Source organism: Thalassophryne amazonica, chromosome 1, assembly GCF_902500255.1.
Source record: "Thalassophryne amazonica chromosome 1, fThaAma1.1, whole genome shotgun sequence".
Taxonomy (NCBI): Eukaryota; Metazoa; Chordata; class Actinopteri; order Batrachoidiformes; family Batrachoididae; genus Thalassophryne; species Thalassophryne amazonica.
This window is the reverse complement of record NC_047103.1, coordinates 170208029-170226739: the sequence shown is the minus strand read 5'-3', so window position 1 is coordinate 170226739 and position 18711 is coordinate 170208029. Positions and strand designations below refer to the sequence as shown.

At 42.0% G+C, this 18711-nt stretch overlaps 1 protein-coding gene across 4 annotated transcripts in view; it reads left to right on the top strand.

Moving 5' to 3' along the window:
* The first annotated feature begins 2674 nt into the window (after positions 1-2674).
* The window catches only part of aox6 (aldehyde oxidase 6), a 51424-nt gene continuing 35387 nt past the window's right edge, over positions 2675-18711 (top strand). The window contains exons 1-13 of one of the 4 annotated variants that reach the window (XM_034179108.1): positions 2675-2754; positions 2874-2970; positions 3538-3646; positions 3786-3912; positions 4729-4790; positions 5044-5118; positions 8531-8611; positions 9166-9310; positions 10744-10836; positions 14041-14192; positions 14909-15002; positions 15101-15213; positions 18385-18569. In XM_034179108.1, coding sequence (XP_034034999.1) covers positions 2727-2754; positions 2874-2970; positions 3538-3646; positions 3786-3912; positions 4729-4790; positions 5044-5118; positions 8531-8611; positions 9166-9310; positions 10744-10836; positions 14041-14192; positions 14909-15002; positions 15101-15213; positions 18385-18569 — 1361 coding nt within the window. In that variant the 5' untranslated portion in view covers positions 2675-2726. Of the gene's footprint in view, positions 2755-2873; positions 2971-3537; positions 3647-3785; positions 3913-4728; positions 4791-5040; positions 5119-8530; positions 8612-9165; positions 9311-10743; positions 10837-14040; positions 14193-14908; positions 15003-15100; positions 15214-18384; positions 18570-18711 lie in introns of all 4 variants that reach the window. The other 3 variants (XM_034179113.1, XM_034179102.1, XM_034179117.1) reach the window with 3 other exon arrangements.

Here is an 18711-nt window from a genome sequence, read left to right as displayed (position 1 = left end):
TATTGTGTATGTGGAAAAAGTTTTAGATCTTTGAGTTCATCTCATACAAAATGGGAGCAAAACCAAAAGTGTTGCGTTTATATTTTTGTTGAGTGTATTTTGGATAAGTATTAGTTATTATTCCATAAATAAAACTAATATAAAACAGTGTTGGTCGTGTAAGTATAACAGTATGATGCTGTTGTGCAAATGGCAAAAGTGTACTATTGTAAACAGTATGACATTAAATATGATAGTACAGTGTAATACAGTATAACAGTATAATACAGTGGTGCAAGTGGCAGTATGCTGATGTAGTGCAATGACTGTATACTAATGTATCAGTACAGGCAGTCCTGATGTGGATGCAATAGTGCAATGGGGAGGATAAAGTGAGGTGTGCATGGGCATGCAGGGTCAGTGGGGGGGTGGGGTGGGGGGGTCACGGGGGGTGCGAGTGGGGGCAGAGAAGAGAGGGAGTTGAGCATCCTGACTGCCTGGTGGAGGAAACTGTCTTTGAGCCTGCTGGTCTTGGCCTGGAGACTCTGCAGTCTCCTCCCTGACGGCAGAAGGGTAAAAAGACTGTGAGCTGGGTGGGTGGGGTCACCTGCGATCCTGGTGCCTTTGCTGGTGAGGCGGGTGTGGTAGATGTCCAGCAGAGAGGGGAGAGGGACACCGATGATCTTCCCAGCTGCTTTCACAGTGCGCTGCAGGGTCTTGCGGCAGGATATGGTGCAGGCACCCTACCACACAGTGATGCTGCTGGTCAGGATGCTCTTGATGGTACCCCTGTAGAAGGAGTACATGATGGGGGTCGGGGCTCTTGCTTTCCTCAGTTTCCACAGAAACTAGAGTCGCTGTTGGGCTTTTTTGGCCAGAGATGTGGTGTTGATGTTCCAGGACAGGTCTTGGGAGATGTGTACACCCAGGACCTTTGTGCTGCTCACCCGCCCCACTTCAGCACCATTGATGGTTAGTGGAGCGTGCTGAGCGGGCTCTCTCCTGAAGTCCACGACAGTCTCCTTCATCTTCTCCACGTTCAGGTGGAGATTGTTGTCCGTGCACCACGTGGCCAGGCGGCTCACCTCACTCCTTTTGCTTGTCTCATCGTTGTTGTTGATATGACCCGCCACAGTCATGTCATCTGCAAACTTGATGAAGAGGTTGGAACTGGATGTAGGTGTGCAGTTGTGGGTCAGCAGAGTGAAGAGGAGGGGGCTCAGCACACATCCTTGGGGGGCTTCTGTGTTCAGTGTGATGGTGCTGGAGGTGTTGCTGCCAACGCGAACTGCCTGTAGTCTCCCCTTAAGAAAGTCCAGCAGCCAGTTGCACAGGGAGGTGTTGAGCCCCATCTGGGCTAGTTTGTGGATGAGCTGCTGGGGGATGATTGTATTGAATGCTGAGCTGAAGTCGATGAACAGCATTCTGACCTGTGAGTCCTTGGTCTCCAGGTGAGTTAGGGCTGAGTGGAGGGCAGTGGAGATAGCATCGTCAGTCGAGCGGTTGGACCGATATGCAAGCTGGTAGGGGTCCAGTGTGTGTGTGTGTGTGTGTGGGGGGGGGGAACAGATTTGATGTGGTCTATGACTAGCCGCTCGAAGCACTTCATAATGATGGTAGTGAGTGCGACCGGGCGGTAGTCATCGTAGCAGTAGGGAGACGACTTCTTTGGAACCAGGATGATGGTGGTGGCTTTGAGGCACGTCGGGACGCAAAACCGTCACCTCCTCCTCCGGAACCAACACTGAGGACTTCTTGTTGTTGGCCCATCTCGTGTTCAAGGTTCCTGTTGGGCCTTCATGGTTTCCGTAGTGACCACAGGACACACAAGATCCCCACCATATTTCACCCCGACAGGGAATCCTTTACTTGAGTCGTTACTCAGGTGTTACGACATGGACAAGAGGTTTGACTTTGGAACTTGGCAGAGAAAAGGAAGGGGGAAGTAAAATGGCATGAAGAACAAGAGGTACAGGGTGGAAGAGACGCACAAGGAAAAGGGATGGAACAGAATTTCATTCATTCGTTTTCTGCTGCTTATCCGGGTCCAGCTCGCGGTGGCAGCAGAGCAAGCAGCTCATTCCACACTTCCCTATCCTCCCCCAAGTCCTGCAACTCTTCCCGGAGAATCCTAAGGCAGCTGGGGAATCTAATCTCTCCTGTGTGGCCTAGGTTTTCTCCGGGGACCTCCTGGCTGGACGTGCTAGGAAGACTCCGTATGGGAGACGGCCAGGGCATCTGAACCACCTCAGCTGGCTCTTCTTGATGCAAAGAAGCAGCAGCAGCTCTACTCAGAGTCCGTACTGGATAGTTGAGCTTCTCTTCCTGTCGACGAGTCTAAACCCAGATCCCCGGCAGAGAGAAAAGTTTACATTTAAAAAAATAAAGTGGAATATGCCTTTTAATTTTAATTCAGTTTCAATTTAATGGATTTATATAGCACCAAATTGCAACAAAGTTGCTTCAAGGCTCCTCACAAGTAAGGTCAAACCTCACCAACCCCAGAGCAAGAAGACAGGAGACAGCGGTAAGAAAAAACTCCTATTCTGATTTTTACAAATAGAATAAAGCTTTCACACATGAAGAAACACCGAAAATCAGACGTCTGACTTCACGGCTGCCTCAGAGCAGAACTCAGACTGTTTTCACTTTGTGAAAACAATTAAGGATGATGATGATTTTCAGGTCATGTGATGCTTTTTTTTTTTTTTAATCAGGTAACGGAGGATCATGCCGACCCTGAAACGATGCTCCTGTCCTTCCTCAGGGAAAAGTGTATCCTTAAAGAGTTTCAAACCCACAAGCAATATTCTGTTGTTCCTGTCTCTCATGAGCACCATCTACAGGTTTCCAAGCCCGACAGCGTTTGTTTTTTTCCTTAACTCGGACTTCAGTGAGGTTAACCGGAGCCAAGTCCGGCTGTGGCGGCGGAGGCTGCGGGGCGTGCACGGTTATGTTGTCCCGTTACCAGCGTGGCAACAAAACCATTGTGTATCCTTCATCCCAAACCAAAAAAAAAAAAAAGTCACAGTCACTGACGGTGAAGTTTAATTTGAGGGAAATTAAGTGCAAATAAAATAAATTTTTGGAAAAAATGTGGTGATTTTAAAAAAACTGAACGTGGTAATCATATTTACTACTGTCGACCTCAGAGTTTACTACTGTGTTACTTTTCCTCTGTCTGTCTGTCTGTCTGTCTGTTTCTGTGTCCTGGAATGGAAATGCATTTGACTCCTAAATTAACTGCAGTACCAGTTTACTAAAATTTTAAAATTCCCAGAATTTCTAACCCTCAACATTTATCACCTCCTTCATCTAAGTAAAGTTGAAGGATGCATTTAAGTTTGATGGTTTAAAAAACATCTCTTTGTCAGAAACCATGGAAATATTAATGCTTTCATGAACAGCAGTAGTAGATATACTCTTGTATTGTTAGTATTCATGGCAGTAATGCTCTGGTCTCGCAGGTCCACAAACATCAAAGTGCTCCTGAGATGTTTTTGGTTGGATGTTAAGTCTTGGATTCACCATCTCTGTTTGCCTTCACTGTCCTGTCAGCCATCGTTCTGTCAACGCCTGCCTCCTGCCAATATGTCATCTCCACGGCGCCGCCATCACCACCACAGAGGGCATCGGCAGCACCAAGGCCAGGATCCACCCCGTACAGGTCAGAGCCTTGTGTGCTCAAAACCCTGTGTAACTCAGATCTTCAGGTCTGGAATAGCTCACGTGTTCTGGAATCCATGACTGACGTTTTGTTGGAAAATAAACGGTTACAGAATACGGTTTGATGTGTTTGACTGTAGGAGCGAATCGCCAAAGCTCACGGCTCCCAGTGTGGCTTCTGCACTCCGGGGATGGTGATGTCCATTTACACGCTGCTGAGGAACAAACCTCAACCCACCATGGACGACATCACTCAGGCCCTGGCGGGTTTGTTCCTCCTCTTATTGATTTTATTCCACAGTCTGAGACGGAGCTTGAGTCCAAGATCCCAACAGCGTTTCTTTAACGATTTTTGCCGCTTTTGATCTTTTACTGTTTTCATCTTCTCAAGCTTTGTATTTTCAGCCCAACCAGGATTCAGGTCCAGGTACCAAGAGAAGGAAAAACAGTCTTTAAATTTTGCACACTGCAAAACTCAGTGAGTTAGTTGAACTCAAACCATTTGAGGAAACCGATTGCCTTTAACCATTTGAGTTTGGCAACTTAAATAAAATAATTTTCAAAAATTTAATTGTTAAAGTTTTAGTGACTTAACAATTTATAGTTAATTCAACTTATGTAATTCTAGTTTATGTTTTTCAATAAAGTGACAAATTTCTGCCTAAAAAATTTGCATGACATTTTGGATTAGATTTTTTGATGCATTCTTTGGTTTACTTGTTGACTCTGCATTGTGTTGTTATGACTCCGCCCACTGGCTCCCCTTGGGACGCAAACTCACGAATGAATGGAATGCACTGGAAATACATCACCAACACTTAAATGCCCTAAAACTTTAAATGCACTTAAAGGAACTGAGTTGTGATAACAACAGTTCATTTTTGAGTTAGTTTAATTAATGGAAATGAGTGACTATAACTTTTGTCAAAGTTTGAGTTTCATTAACTTAATTATTGTATTAAAATGGGCTGTTGGGTTTAACAGTGCATTGGGATAAAGTAATAATGGTTTTTCTATGGTTTCTTCACAGTCCAGAAAATTTTGGTGCCACTTGGATCTGTACAGACTTTTGTTTTTCCTCAGGTAATCTGTGTCGCTGCACTGGTTATCGGCCCATTATCGACGGCTGCAGGACCTTCTGTCAGGTACAAAGCTCCCCCCCCCCATTACATTCATTCATAAAAAGTGTGTCACAGGTCTGTGTATGTTACCGTGATGACGGAGCCAACTATTACCGAGATTAGAAAAAAAAAAAACCCTGAAGGTAGGCAGCAGAAATAAAAGTAAAATTCCAGGTGTTGGATGAACTTTTGGTGTTTTTAATTGTTTTGATGTTTGGTGTTTTTAATTGATTTGATGTTTGGTGTTTTTAATTGATTTGTAACTGAATCTCAGCAGGAAAACAACTGCTGCCAAATTAATGGAAACGGGAACTGTTGCCTGAACAAAGAAGAAAAAACTGAACCAGAACCTGTGAGTGGAGATTTTTTTTGTTTTGCAAAATCCTGAACACTAGATTAAGGCAGATCTGGCTTGGTCCTTGGCAGTGGTGGGCACAGTTCAGATAACCGATAATTATCGCAGATAATGTTTTCATTATCGGATTATCTTTTTAGATAACTTTAAAAACCATTATCGGACTAATTATCTTGCGATAATTTTTTGTCCAATAATTTTTAGACCGATACCGTGGTAAATAAAGCTACAGAAATTTATAAAATTTAAAATCAGTTGAACACCTACATGTTAAATGTTTTGTAGCTGATGTGTAGTTCTACCCTCTGCAAAACAGAGAAGAGCTGCTTCAAGAAGAAACCACTCTGTCCTCTGCAGGCAAAGAACTGGTCCCAAAAAAAAAACCCTCATTTCCTTTAACCCCATACTAATATGAGGGCAATATCACCCAAGTCATCCAGAGGCATACATTTTTAACTTATGGTTCAACTTTTAACCAAACTAATTTCGGACAAGTTATTTAAACTAATGTCAGTTTTATAAAGTGAAAATATCAGATATATGTTTTAGTTTTAAAGTAATGCGCTAATTTTTAAGGTTTTAGTGTGGATATATGCTGTGCCCAGCAGTGCATTATGGGGTAGGATAGGGTGCTGTGACATGCCCACCTCTTCCACAATTTCTTGGATAGTTACACGACTGAAAAGCCACCAAAAGCCGTCTGAATCTTCCGAATGGTGGAAGAGGTGGGCATGTTACAGCATGTCCTGTGAGACTTCAACACGGTGGCGCTTTTGTTCCGCCATCAGCTTCCTGCCAAAGCCATCGGCATGAATTGCTCTGCAACTCTTTTCATGGCCAAATCGTCTGTCACAGTGGAATGTGCCGAAAAAGTGCTGATGTTCACCTCTTCCGCAATTTCTCGGACAGTCACATGACGGTCCCGTATCACCACAGCGTTCACTTTGGAAATGATCTGGTCATTTCAGCATGTTGATGGCCGACTGGAGCGCGGCTCGCTCTCCACTGTTGTGCGGACGTCTTTAACCTGGTTGTACTGCTCCTTAATCTGTGTGATGCCCATAGGATCGTCACCGAAAGCCATCTGAATAATCTGAATGGTTTCCACCTGGCTGTTGCCCAGTTTCTGGCAAAATTTGATGCAGTCGCGCTGCTCCAGTTGTTCCGCCATTTATCTTGCATAGAAAAAACGACGAGAGACTCCACCCATCCTCACACAAAGGCTGCTTCCCAGCAAATGACGCAATCGACAGGCGTGAAACAATACACACATGCGCACGAAGGTTGAAGATTGGCTCATGCAAGCACACGTGATTCAAATCCATCAGGTTTTTGAAAAAAATAAAAAGGTTGGATACTTTTCTAACAGACCTCGTTTTCTCCGGGTTTATGGACGTTATTATTGTTTGCATTTATTAAATTCCACGCATCTTAAATGTAGCAGACACAGATTATCTGGAATTTTGTTTTGGCAAGTTTTCAAGGTCTCTACTGCCATCTACTGGCCAGTAGTGTTCATGGCAGTATTGGCCCTGAACCTGGGCTGATATATTTTCAATCACTGTACTCGGTTCCAGCTCAAAATGTATCAGAACCGCACGGTGTAAAAGTTCAGAGCGCACAATTTATGTTCTCACACACGTACGTTCAAAAACCACACGTCGAACTCGTGTTTTCAAAAGCAAAACGTAAACAGAAGCTTTTTTTTCAAACTTAATTTACATGCAAGTACGGAACCTGGGAGAGGTCACACTTAAAGTGATAGTTTTTTCTGGCCATGATAATTTGTGCGCACGTTTTCCTTTAATTGAGCCCATGAATTAATAAAACGTGATCTCAAATTAATAAAACATGCGCACGTTTTCCTGGCCGTGATAATTCATGCGCACGTTTTCCTTTAATTGAGCCCTTGAATTAATAAAACGTGCGCACGTTTTCCTTTCGTTCAAAATGAACTCCATAATATGGCCTAAATTGTCATCCTCATGACAGGGAGACGCTTTACCCTCAGCATCCTTTTTAATGTGCTTAAACTCCAGATGATGTCATGCTGGGCAGCTGGAGTTCTCTATATGTCCTTGTGTGCCCAAACCATGATGATACACTCTGACCAGATCCATTTCTAATGGGGAAATGTATTACACTGTCTGCTGGTTTGTTGGCTAATAGCCAACATTTATGTAAAGACAATATTGAGTGCACGTTTTACAAATTGTGGCCACGTTTAAGTAGATCGTGCCCTTGTTTTACTCAAACAGTGCTTAAAACGAGCGCACAATATAATAAAACGTGTGCACAATATAATAAAACGTGCGCACATTATAATAAAATGAGTGCACATTCTCTCCACATGCAAAATATTTTGCGATGACACTTCCAGGGCTCCGTAAAAATGCCTGTTTTTACAAATAAAAAAATTGAATATTTTACAAAGGCACATTTATCTGTAAACACCAACACACATCACATTAACGTGTTGGTTTACATAATGAATGACTGAACCAATCAGTGTTTAGTAGAGGCACATTTTACCCAGAATCCTTTGCAATCTGTCTGTGGTTGTTACAGAACTTCAGAATTAGTGCATTATTCAACATTAAAAGATATGTTATATTTTAACTTTGTACAAATGACAGAATTGACATTAATGGAGTTATTCTATCGGTATTAATGTTATTTATAAATCAAAACCATAAGTCAGCATTGCTTTATTTTCCAAGACCTCCACCTGACCGGAGCGTTGTGATTGGGTAGAGAGCTGAGCTTTGTGGCTCCTCTCAGCTTGCTTCTGTGCTGGAAGCCATGTAGTAAACAAGAGCTTCCAGCAGGAGGCAAGATTGTGGGCTCATTGTTTTGGTCTGTTGGTGCTTTTGATGCTACCAGAAGTGATTGTGGTGTGCTGGCCATTATGCCAGTGACTGCCCGTGGCGGACGGCTTATGTTGCGTACCAAACACCACAGTTTGGGGTGCTCCCGGCCCAGGCAAGCTTTGCTCCTTGCCTCTGTAAGATAGGCTGAAAAATGCCACCAAAATAAGTATTAAAACCACAAACATGATGCAACAACCCACATGGAGCTGTGATGTTGAGGCTTTGCTTCCCAGCCAGCTGCTTCAACAAAAGCTTCATTACTGGAGACTCAAAAGTGCCTTTAAAATTAGTGGCTGAACTGATCACATGACCTCCACCATCCTCATGGGGAAGTTTTTTATTACTTTGTAATTTTTTTCTCCTTTATTTTATGATACTGGTAACTTCTGTTTCTCCACATTTAGTTTAGTTCTATTTTTCCTCCCTTTATTTCTTTTTGTTCCATCTTTTGACCCCTGACTGGTGATCTGTACCTAATCATTGACACCAACACAACATGAGTTCTGATACTTAATTCTCTTCCCGTTATCGTGCTTCAGAGAACGCCGAAGTTGTTCGACGAGGCGGATTTTCTGCCTCTGGATCCGAGTCAGGAGCTGATCTTCCCACCAGAGCTGATCGTAAGTCCTCAGATGTTTTACAGCGTGTACATACAGTTTTAAACTCACTAATCTTTCCATCTTTAGCGTCACTCTTCTTGTTGTTTTTTTGGGGGGAAAACGGGCTGGATTCGGATTGTTTATGAAGATTCCTCGGTGTAAATGTAGATTATATGCATTCGGTCTTTAACGTGACTTACAAACTAGAAAAACAGCGCCCCTGTCCTGTTGAGTGGTGAATGGGTGACATTACTCTTGCATGTTCTTACATGAAGCAGATGCTCTGAGTGCTTTACAGTTATGCCTCACATTCACACATGGACATCAGCGTGTTGCTGTGATGTTGCTCAACGGCACTCTGGCAGCAACTTGGGCATCAAGGATGTTGTCCACAAGGGTTTTCAGATCATCTGGTATCTTGACCTTGAGAAAGTCTCCTCCTCACAGGGGATGCTGCGATGTGCCACGTAGCGCTCCTTCAAATTAATCCTCTGTTTTTTAAAAAAGTGAAATAGGAAACGTTTGAGTCCAGATGGATGTTTTATTTTGTAAGGAAGTGTTCTGTTTTCCACCAGCTGATGGCCGAGGGCGTCAGTCAGCAGGCGCTGGTGTTCCGTGGGGAGAGGACAACCTGGGTGTCCCCGGCCTCACTGGAGGAGTTGGTCCAGCTGAAGAACAGACACCCGGAGGCTCCGCTGGTGATGGGCAACACCAACATAGGTGACTAACGACGCCAGCGTAGGTGACGAATGCTGTGTTCAGAAAACCTCCAGGAAAAGTGTGTTCTTGAGAAGACCTTGATAATTTGAGTCATCAGCTACTTAGCGTAGCTCGACTGTGCTACAGGCTAATGCTATCCTTTGGGCTAAATAAAATCATTAGATGTTTTTGCTGATGTGTGGTGCTGCAAACGTCACTAATGGTACATGGAATGTGAATATATTACATGTAGCAGTAATATCATGTTAAAAAAAAATGCTTTTTGGCATTTGTAACATTGTCTCGCCAGCTGCAAATGGGGCCTCCATGGGTGTGACGGGAACTCTAGTACCTCAGGTTTCTCAATTTCCTCATGAGATTCCAAGAGGAAATTCCAGCCCAATTTTAGGCTTTTTAAATTTTTCTTTTCCCTCCAAGCTGGAGTTTGAAATCACCAAATGTCGGTCTGTCCTGAACTCAGCAAAACTACGCCAATGTATTTGGCTGTAGCTACACCGACGCCGCAGGTGGCTAAGTGACGCTCTGAATGTTTGGAGTTTTTGCTTTTTAAATTTAAGAAATGGTTCAGTCAGGGCTGTTTAAAAAAAAAAAAAAAAAAAAACAGAGGAAAAAAAATCATAATGAATTGAGAACCATTAATTTTGCTCTGAGGTTGCAGTTTACAGAGTCACAGTATTAAAATTCTGAGTTTTGCCCCCTGACAGGAACTTAATCTGTTGGAATTCTGATCCATCCTCATTACAGAGTCCCAAACTGATACTTTTGTCTAAAACAGTTTTCTGCAAATATCTTAAAGATCAAGTTATTTATTATTAATGAGGGACGTCTTGTCTGCTTTGTAGACTTTGAATATTTGAGGTTTTTATTTGTTTTTAACTTTTTTCTGATACAGAAACCTGAAACATTTTGATGAACTGAGAGATTGTAAATGTTTGTTTGAAAAATATAATACAAACTCTCCAGAAGAGGCAACGATACGAGACAAACTGTGTGACGTCTGAAACTCTGCTGTGGATGTTTTACTGAATTCACTTGGAATGAAGTGAAATTTTGGTCCAGATGAGACCAAACACTTACAGAAACCTCTTTGAATGAGGTTTGAGGAGGACGTCCTGGTTTTTTGCTTCTCTTTTCCATATTTCAGGACAGACACCAGTTTCAGATTTTGTGACTCAGAACGGTTTTAGATTTCTTTGCCCCACCCAGACCTGGAATTGTCAGGGTTTCTGTTTTTCAATTCAAAGCACAAAAAAAGGCATGAAGGGAGATAAAACCACATTCGACTGAATCAAATAACAAGCATTGGACTGATGTTTCAGTAGAACGTATTAAGAAAACTGTATCGATGTTCAGTAATTTCTTGGGTTAAATGGTGTCTTGAGCGCTTTAAACCCTCTTAAATGAAGCACTTTTCTGTGGTTTTTGTGTTAAAGGTCCAGAGATAAAGTTCAAAGGCGTCATGCATCCTCTGATCATATCTCCGTCCAGAGTCCTGGAGCTGTTTGAGGTCATTGACACGCCGTGCGGTGAGCCGCTGCCACGGACGTCTGAACTAGATTCAGCAGAATGTTTGAGAACACAAGAGAAACCACTTAGTCTTTCTCCAATCTGTCATTCTCTAGTTTTAAATATTTAAACCGATCTCTAAATAACTGAGATCTATCCTTTTGAACCCTGAGGGTTTTCTTTTTTTTCCCTCCCTGTGGGCTCGTTTTTACTACACCTGCAAGTCCTGCACTTCTGTGGAAGCAGCACACTCAGAGCTAGATATTTTGAGAGCTCATACATGTTTTTTTTTTTGTTTTGTTTTGTTTTTGCAGACTAACACAGTCACAGTGTTAGAAATCATAGAAGAAGAAGAAGAAACATGAGTTGAATTTCTTGCAAGTGTAACTAACAAGACTTTGAACCAGTTCAAGAAAAAACAAACAAACCCTTTTTAAAAAATATTCAGCTCAGAAACACTTTTGTAATTATGTTGGAAATGGTTAGCTAGCTCCTGATAGGCTAACGACTGTACCTAGCACAGCCTAGTGTGTTAACAGTGACGTGAGTGATAGTCAAATAAAGTTTATAATCAAGATATTTTTTTATGACATCACAGAGGTTCATTTGATGTCGCACAGTCTTACATGGACTGTTACTAACCAGAATTTCAATAATGATAATATTGTGGAATCTAAAACATTAAAAAAAAAAAGTAGTTCATTTGGGGGGGGTGATGTGCTAAGTGTTTTATTTCCTTTCTTTAATTTAGTCGAATGATTTGAGGTGTCACAGTTTCACTCAAGATCTGAATTATTTATTTATTTGTGAGATTTGTAGAATAAAGTGTGTGGTTTTTGGGGGGGGGGGGTGCGGGGGGTGCACAGAGCTGTGCAAGGACTCGAACAGGGTGTTTGAGGGAGTTAAAGATCAGGAAAAACACACTGTTAAGAAGGAAAAAGAAACTAGACAAAATCCTTTAAGGCATTGCAAAAGGTTGAAAACACGCAGAATAAAGTGACTGTGATTAAACGACGTTATGAAGCTTAGAACCCCCCGCCCCCTTTTCCTGATGTCCACGTACAGCCTGCTTATTTGAGGACCATCAGAAATTTGATAATGTGGCCTAATTTCTGATTTGTTGTGGCGTCGCCGGTTCGAGTCCCGGCTGGGAATCACACCCGGTCAGACGTCATGCAGCGTTGCACAGATTGACACGCCCCCTTGTTGTCAGTCTGTCTCTGATTGGATGCTCATCAGTAAATGTTGGAATGTCGAGCAGAACTGAAACACCGCAGTTCTCTAATTTCTGGATGTCATGAGATGTTTATAACTGAAACTTAGAAAATTGATTAAGTTCAGATTAATTGGACAGTAGAAATGTTTAGCGCCACCCTCAAACTCTATACGTGCAGGCTGATATCTCACAGTCAGTTTTATCTACTGTCCGGAAACAATATTTAAAAAAAACAACAATCGCACATGAATTCAAAGCATGCACGTTGTCTGCAGACCTGAAGGTTTCTCCTTGTCGTCACTTGGGGTTCTGGGGTGTCAGCAGTGTGGATCATGAAGGACTCTGGACTGAGGTTAGTTTCAGGCAAAGACTTGATGTTGTGAAGTGACTGATCTCAGCAGTGTCATTCATGTCTCTGGATCCTTGGCCTTTCAGGTCCGGAGACACCCGGGAAGAGTTTAAGGCGCCATCATGTCACTGGACAGAGGTGTTTGCTGCTGCAGGTCCAAGTCTTTAGGGTCCTGGTGCTTCCTGTCAGTCTTGGACTCTAACCAGTGGCCTCAGGCAATGACTGGGTACCAGGTCTCTGTGGAGGATCCTTGGGGTTTGCTGGACTGACTTTGTGTCAAATGAGTGGTTACTTAGTGAGCCTCGGATGAGGATGTTCCCTCACTGACACTTTGAGGGACATCAGCTACCACAAGGTGTCCATGTGGTGACCTGACCCAGCATGGAGGTGCCTCAGTGTCGAGGACCCAAGTCAAGGACACGCCCACATTTCACTTGGTTGCAGCAGATGGATGGTTCCTGTCGGGAGGGGTGGACCAGTTGTGTGCCTGGGTGGTTGCCATCCAGGGCCCGAGCCCATTCCATGGTGTGGTGGATGAGGCAGCTGTCACCTGACCTGAAGTGAGTTTCAACAATAACAATGAAACATTTGCCAAGGAGAAGTTCTTGCTGTTGCTGATGTCTCCTTGCAGACATGGTACCCATGGTGCACTGGGGTCAGGTCAGTTCTGGGTGTGCTCACATGGCTGCATCCACAAGCTTTGGTCCTGAACCAAATTCAGGGTGGATGTTGGACTTGGTTTGTAGTTATCAGGTCTAATAGTTTGTGGATTTTGTTGGGAATGAAGCTGATCACGTAACGCTCCTTAAACAGTCACATGAGAAGATGCCGGATGGATGTTTGAGTCGTTTCAGGCCTCCATTTGTGACCAACACCCTACTGGTTTCTTACAAACCAGCAGGGTGTTGGTGTTTCTCCGTGTTGAACTCCTGTAATGAGGCCGTTTTAATTTAGGTCTTTTTTTTTTCTTAGTCACTTCCTTTTTAATTACCCCCACCTTGGAAAATGTGACAAGATGACAAATTTTTTTTCCATCTTTTTGAGTTTCACATTTTAACTTTGTGAATTTATTGGTCTTTGTAATACAGAGTGTTGGGATTAGACCTAAGTCTGAGACTTGGATGATTTTTTAAATTTTATTTTATTTTATTTGTGAGAGTCTCTGGAGGTTTGAGACCTTCTCCTGTCCTCGTCGCTTCTTCACTTTGCTTTTTTTTTTTTTTTTTTTTTGCATTTATCAGGAGTGGATCCAGCTGAGATCCGTCCGTTGGGACCGAAGGACTCTATCTTGTCTGTTTTGGAGCCAGATGGTTGACAAACCTGTGAACGTGGTCTGAGTGATAACGCCACACGTTTTAAAGTTTTTCATTTGTTGAAACCGTTGGTGTTAAGAGTCTTGGTTCTCCACCAATTCCCTTGGCATTATGGTCTTCAGGAAACCAGCCACTTTGTCTCTGGTTCCAAATGACAGCTGATGCCTTGGACTCTGATCCAATTTATATTTGGTTGAATATCTCTGAAATGGCTAAAAATTAGATTTTAAAACCCAGAACCAAACCCACGGGCGAAATACCCCAGGGATCAAGACACCTGCAGGACATTTGGGGGATCTGTTTTGTTTTTTTTTGTTTTTTTGGTTAGCATGTCGGCTCTCTGCAGGAGTTTGGATTGGAGTGGGCTACAGCCTGTCTGAGGTTCAGTCGGTCTTGGAGAACCGGATCCACCAGCTTCCAGAGGAGAAGACGGAGCTGTTCCGAGCCCTGATCCAGCAGCTGCTGAACCTGGGGAGCCTGCAGATCAGAAACGTTGCTGTGAGTGTACTTCAGTCAAATAAGGTTTTCTCCACCGTTTCTTTTATGACTGTGACTGATAACTTTCGGTGTTACGGTGCACGTAACGAGACAGACGCTGAGGTAACGGGAAGAGTCACGATGCTTTTTTCCCCTGTGGGCCATCAGTAATGCGATGTTACTTCGGCTGTACTCAGCTGATTGTCACCAGACTTGGTTTATGAATTATGCATCATCACCCCCTAAAGGCTTGTTGACTTGAGGCTCATAAGGTCAAGATCACTGGAGCATACGTTGTAAAAATGTTGAGTGCAATCGCGTCTTTCCTAAATATCTGATTGTCACCAGACTTGGTCTGTGTGGTGATATTGGTGTCAAAAATATTCAGCTTTGTAGAAGCCGTCTGCACAACATCATCACTTGTCAGTGGTAAAACTTATCAGTGTTTGCCCGGTGCAACTTCACGACCCTTTCTGGAAACACTTTGAGCTTCAGTAATGGTAAATATAAAAAAAAAAAAAAAACTGGAGCTCTTGACAAATTCTGTAGTACCTGCATTAATGGTAACTGTCCACCAGGTGGAGATGTTCCCTTTGGATACCACAATGACCATTCTGTTGTGTAAATGAATTGATTTAAAATATGTTGCCTTGCGTTGTTTCACTGATGTCACCTTGAGGACTTCTACCCGTTGGGTGTCCCATTGATGAGATTCTCGTGTGTTTTTGGACATTTAGTCTCTTGGAGGAAACATCGCGAGTGCATACCCGAACTCCGACCTGAATCCGGTTCTGGCTGCAGGAAACTGTAAAGTGAGCGTCGTATCACACCGTGAGTCCCCGCCTGCCGTTACAACACAGAGTTCCTCAGAAACTGTCACTGTACCTCTTTTATCTGCTGATTATTGCTGAATTTCTGATTGAAAACAGCAGTAGGAAGACGAGAGGTTCCCGTCAATCAAGACTTCTTCGTCAGCTTTGGAAAGACCATCTTGAAGCCAGACGAGATTCTCGTGTCAGTCTTTATTCCCTTCTCCAGAAAGGTACAAAGATTGTACAAACTCAATTTTCATTAAAAAAAAGAATCTTTTAGCATTTGATGACAAATATAATATTTGTCTGTATTCTCCGAATGGTCTGCTAGTCTTTGTGAACCTGCACAAGTTCTGGTCGATATTGTGAATAGTTTTGTCACTCAGTTTTACAACCCCTGGCAATAATTATGGAATCACCGGCCTCGGAGGATGTTCATTCAGTTGTTTAATTTTGTAGAAAAAAAGCAGATTGATTGTCTAATTCATAATTCATAAACTAAGTCTGGTGACAATCAGTCACCAGATTGATTGATTATGACAGACATGACACAAAACTAAAGTCATTTCAAATGGCAACTTTCTGGCTTTAAGAAACACTATAAGAAATCAAGAAAAAAAAATTGTGGCAGTCAGTAATGGTTACTTTTTTAGACCAAGCAGAGGGAAAAAAATATGGACTCACTCAATTCTGAGGAATAAATTATGGAATCACCCTGTAAACTTTCATCCCCAAAACTAACACCTGCATCAAATCAGATCTGCTCGTTAGTCTGCATCTAAAAAGGAGAGATCACACCTTGGAGAGCTGTTGCACCAAGTGGACTGACATGAATCATGGCTCCAACACGAGAGATGTCAATTGAAACAAAGGAGAGGATTATCAAACTCTTAAAAGAGGGTAAATCATCACGCAATGTTGCAAAAGATGTTGGTTGTTCACAGTCAGCTGTGTCTAAACTCTGGACCAAATACAAACAACATGGGAAGGTTGTTAAAGGCAAACATACTGGTAGACCAAGGAAGACATCAAAGCGTCAAGACAGAAAACTTAAAGCAATATGTCTCAAAAATAAAAAATGCACAACAAAACAAATGAACGAATGGGAGGAAACTGGAGTCAACGTCTGTGATCGAACTGTAAGAAACCGCCTAAAGGAAATGGGATTTACATACAGAAAACCTAAACGAAAGCCATCATTAACACCTAAACAGAAACAAACAAGGTTACAATGGGCTAAGGAAAAGCAATCGTGGACTGTGGATGACTGGATGAAAGTCATATTCAGCGATGAATCTCGAATCTGCATTGGGCAAGGTGATGATGCTGGAACTTTTGTTTGGTGCCGTTCCAATGAGTTTTATGAAGATGACTGCCTGAAGAGAACATGTAAATTTCCACAGTCATTGATGATATGGGGCTGCATGTCAGGTAAAGACACTGGGGAGATGGCTGTCATTACATCATCAATAAATGCACAAGTTTACGTTGATATTTTGGACACTTTTCTTATCCCATCAATTGAAAGGATGTTTGGGGATGATGAAATCATTTTTCAAAATGATAATGCATCTTGCCATAGAGCAAAAACTGTGAAAACATTCCTTGCAAAAAGACACATAGGGTCAATGTCATGGCCTGCAAATAGTCCGGATATTAATCCAATTGAAAATCTTTGGTGGAAGTTGAAGAAAATGGTCCATGACAAGGCTCCAACCTGCAAAGCTGATCTGGCAACAGCAATTAGAGAAAGTTGGAGCCAGATTGATGAAGAGTACTGTTTGTCACTCATTAAGTCCATGCCTCAGAGACTGCAAGCTGTTATAAAAGCCAGAGGTGGTGCAACAAAATACTAGTGATGTGTTGGAGCGTTCTTTTGTTTTTCATGATTCCATAATTTTTTCCTCAGAATTGAGTGATTCCATATTTTTTTCCCTCTGCTTGGTCTAAAAAAGTAACTGTTACTGACTGCCACAATTTTTTTTTCCTGATTTCTTATAGTGTTTCTTAAAGCCAGAAAGTTGCCATTTGAAATGACTTTAGTTTTGTGTCATGTTTGTGATCTGCTTTTTTTCTACAAAATTAAACAACTGAATGAACATCCTCCGAGGCTGGTGATTCCATAATTTTTGCCAGGGGTTGTATTCTGATCCAAATCTAAAACACTATATATATATATATATATATATATATATATATATATATATATATATATATATCTTTAATTAAAAAAATCTCCTTTAACAGTGGAATATCCGGATAAAATGCTGAAACCGACTTCTTCTGAAACTTCTCTGTTCTCTCACGACGTCCTGGATCAATAGAGCCTGAAATGTGGAGGTTTTCAGCTTGAACAGGCTGATGACGCCGCCTGAGAGCGCTGCACGATGTCTCGCACCGTGAAAAGTCCTTAAAGCGACAGAATCACCTCAAAATCTCTCATCAGCCGTTAAAATTTTCACTGAAAACCATCTTAATTTTTCGAACCGTGTCCACTTCGATGTGTCTCACAGGTTTAGAAAAAAATTTGATCAAACAACGCGCCAGTCTCTCAGCAACTTCTCAGACAAGGGAATTCCGACGAGGGGCTGGACGACTCCTCCCACAAGGAGTGCTCACAGGCGAATGACGTCACCGACAGGCGTGGAAAAACTCACGCATGCGCACGAGGGTTCAAGCATGTCTGACGTAAAAACATATGAATGAAATCCATATAGTTTTTGAAAAAAATAAAAAGGACCGTTACTTTATTGATAGCCCTCGTATATATATATATAGATGGATGGATGGATGTGAAAAATGTCAGTTTTGTGGTGCCCATTAAGAGAAAAAAAATACAAAATTTTACGAAGTCATCAATTTTTTTTTCTTACGTACAGCAGCACCTCAAAATCAATTATTTGTATTTATTTATTTATTTATTTGTTCATGTCATTTCATTCATTCATTGTCAACTTGCATAAGCATTTTTCATGAACAAAAAGGAACAGAAAGAAGATAAATCTTGTATTCTCTGGTCCTTTCAGCAAACAAAAAAAAAGAAAAATCCGTTTGCGTCCTCAGTTCCAACCTCAGTGTCGTCTCCTCGTCAAGTCATCAAGCGTCACATAAACATCTTTAACATGTGAACGCGTCTGTTTATAGTTATAGATCATTTGTAAATACAGTGTACTAATAAAGCATTTTAGAAATAAAATATCAAAAGTATTCCACAGTAAAATATTTTAAAACATCATTAGCGATGTTTTTGTGGTTGACCATACTGGCACCTTTTTTCACTGAGGGTTTTTTAAATAGACAACAATATTAAATGAATTGTCAGTGAAAACATTCTGTTCCATGTTCATTTTAATCTTTCAAACTTTATTAAAATGCAAAACAGTTTCATGTTTTTCCTGCAGGGGGAGTTTGTTCGTGCATTCCGCCACGCACCCAGAAAGGAAAGCGCCTTTGCCACGGTGAATACGGGGATGAGGGTGTTTTTTGGCGAGGGATCCAGAGTGGTGCAAGACATCAGTATTTATTATGGCGGTGTGGGAGCGACCACCGCGAACGCTGCCAAAACCTGTCAGGCCATTGTTACAAGGTCAGACCGCCATGTTGGAATACTTTGGCTTTCAGATGACCTTTCAGAGTCTGCTTGTTTCTCTGCTTCCTTACTTTGTCACTTTGGACCCCACCCCCTTATATATATATATATATATATATATATATATATATATATATAT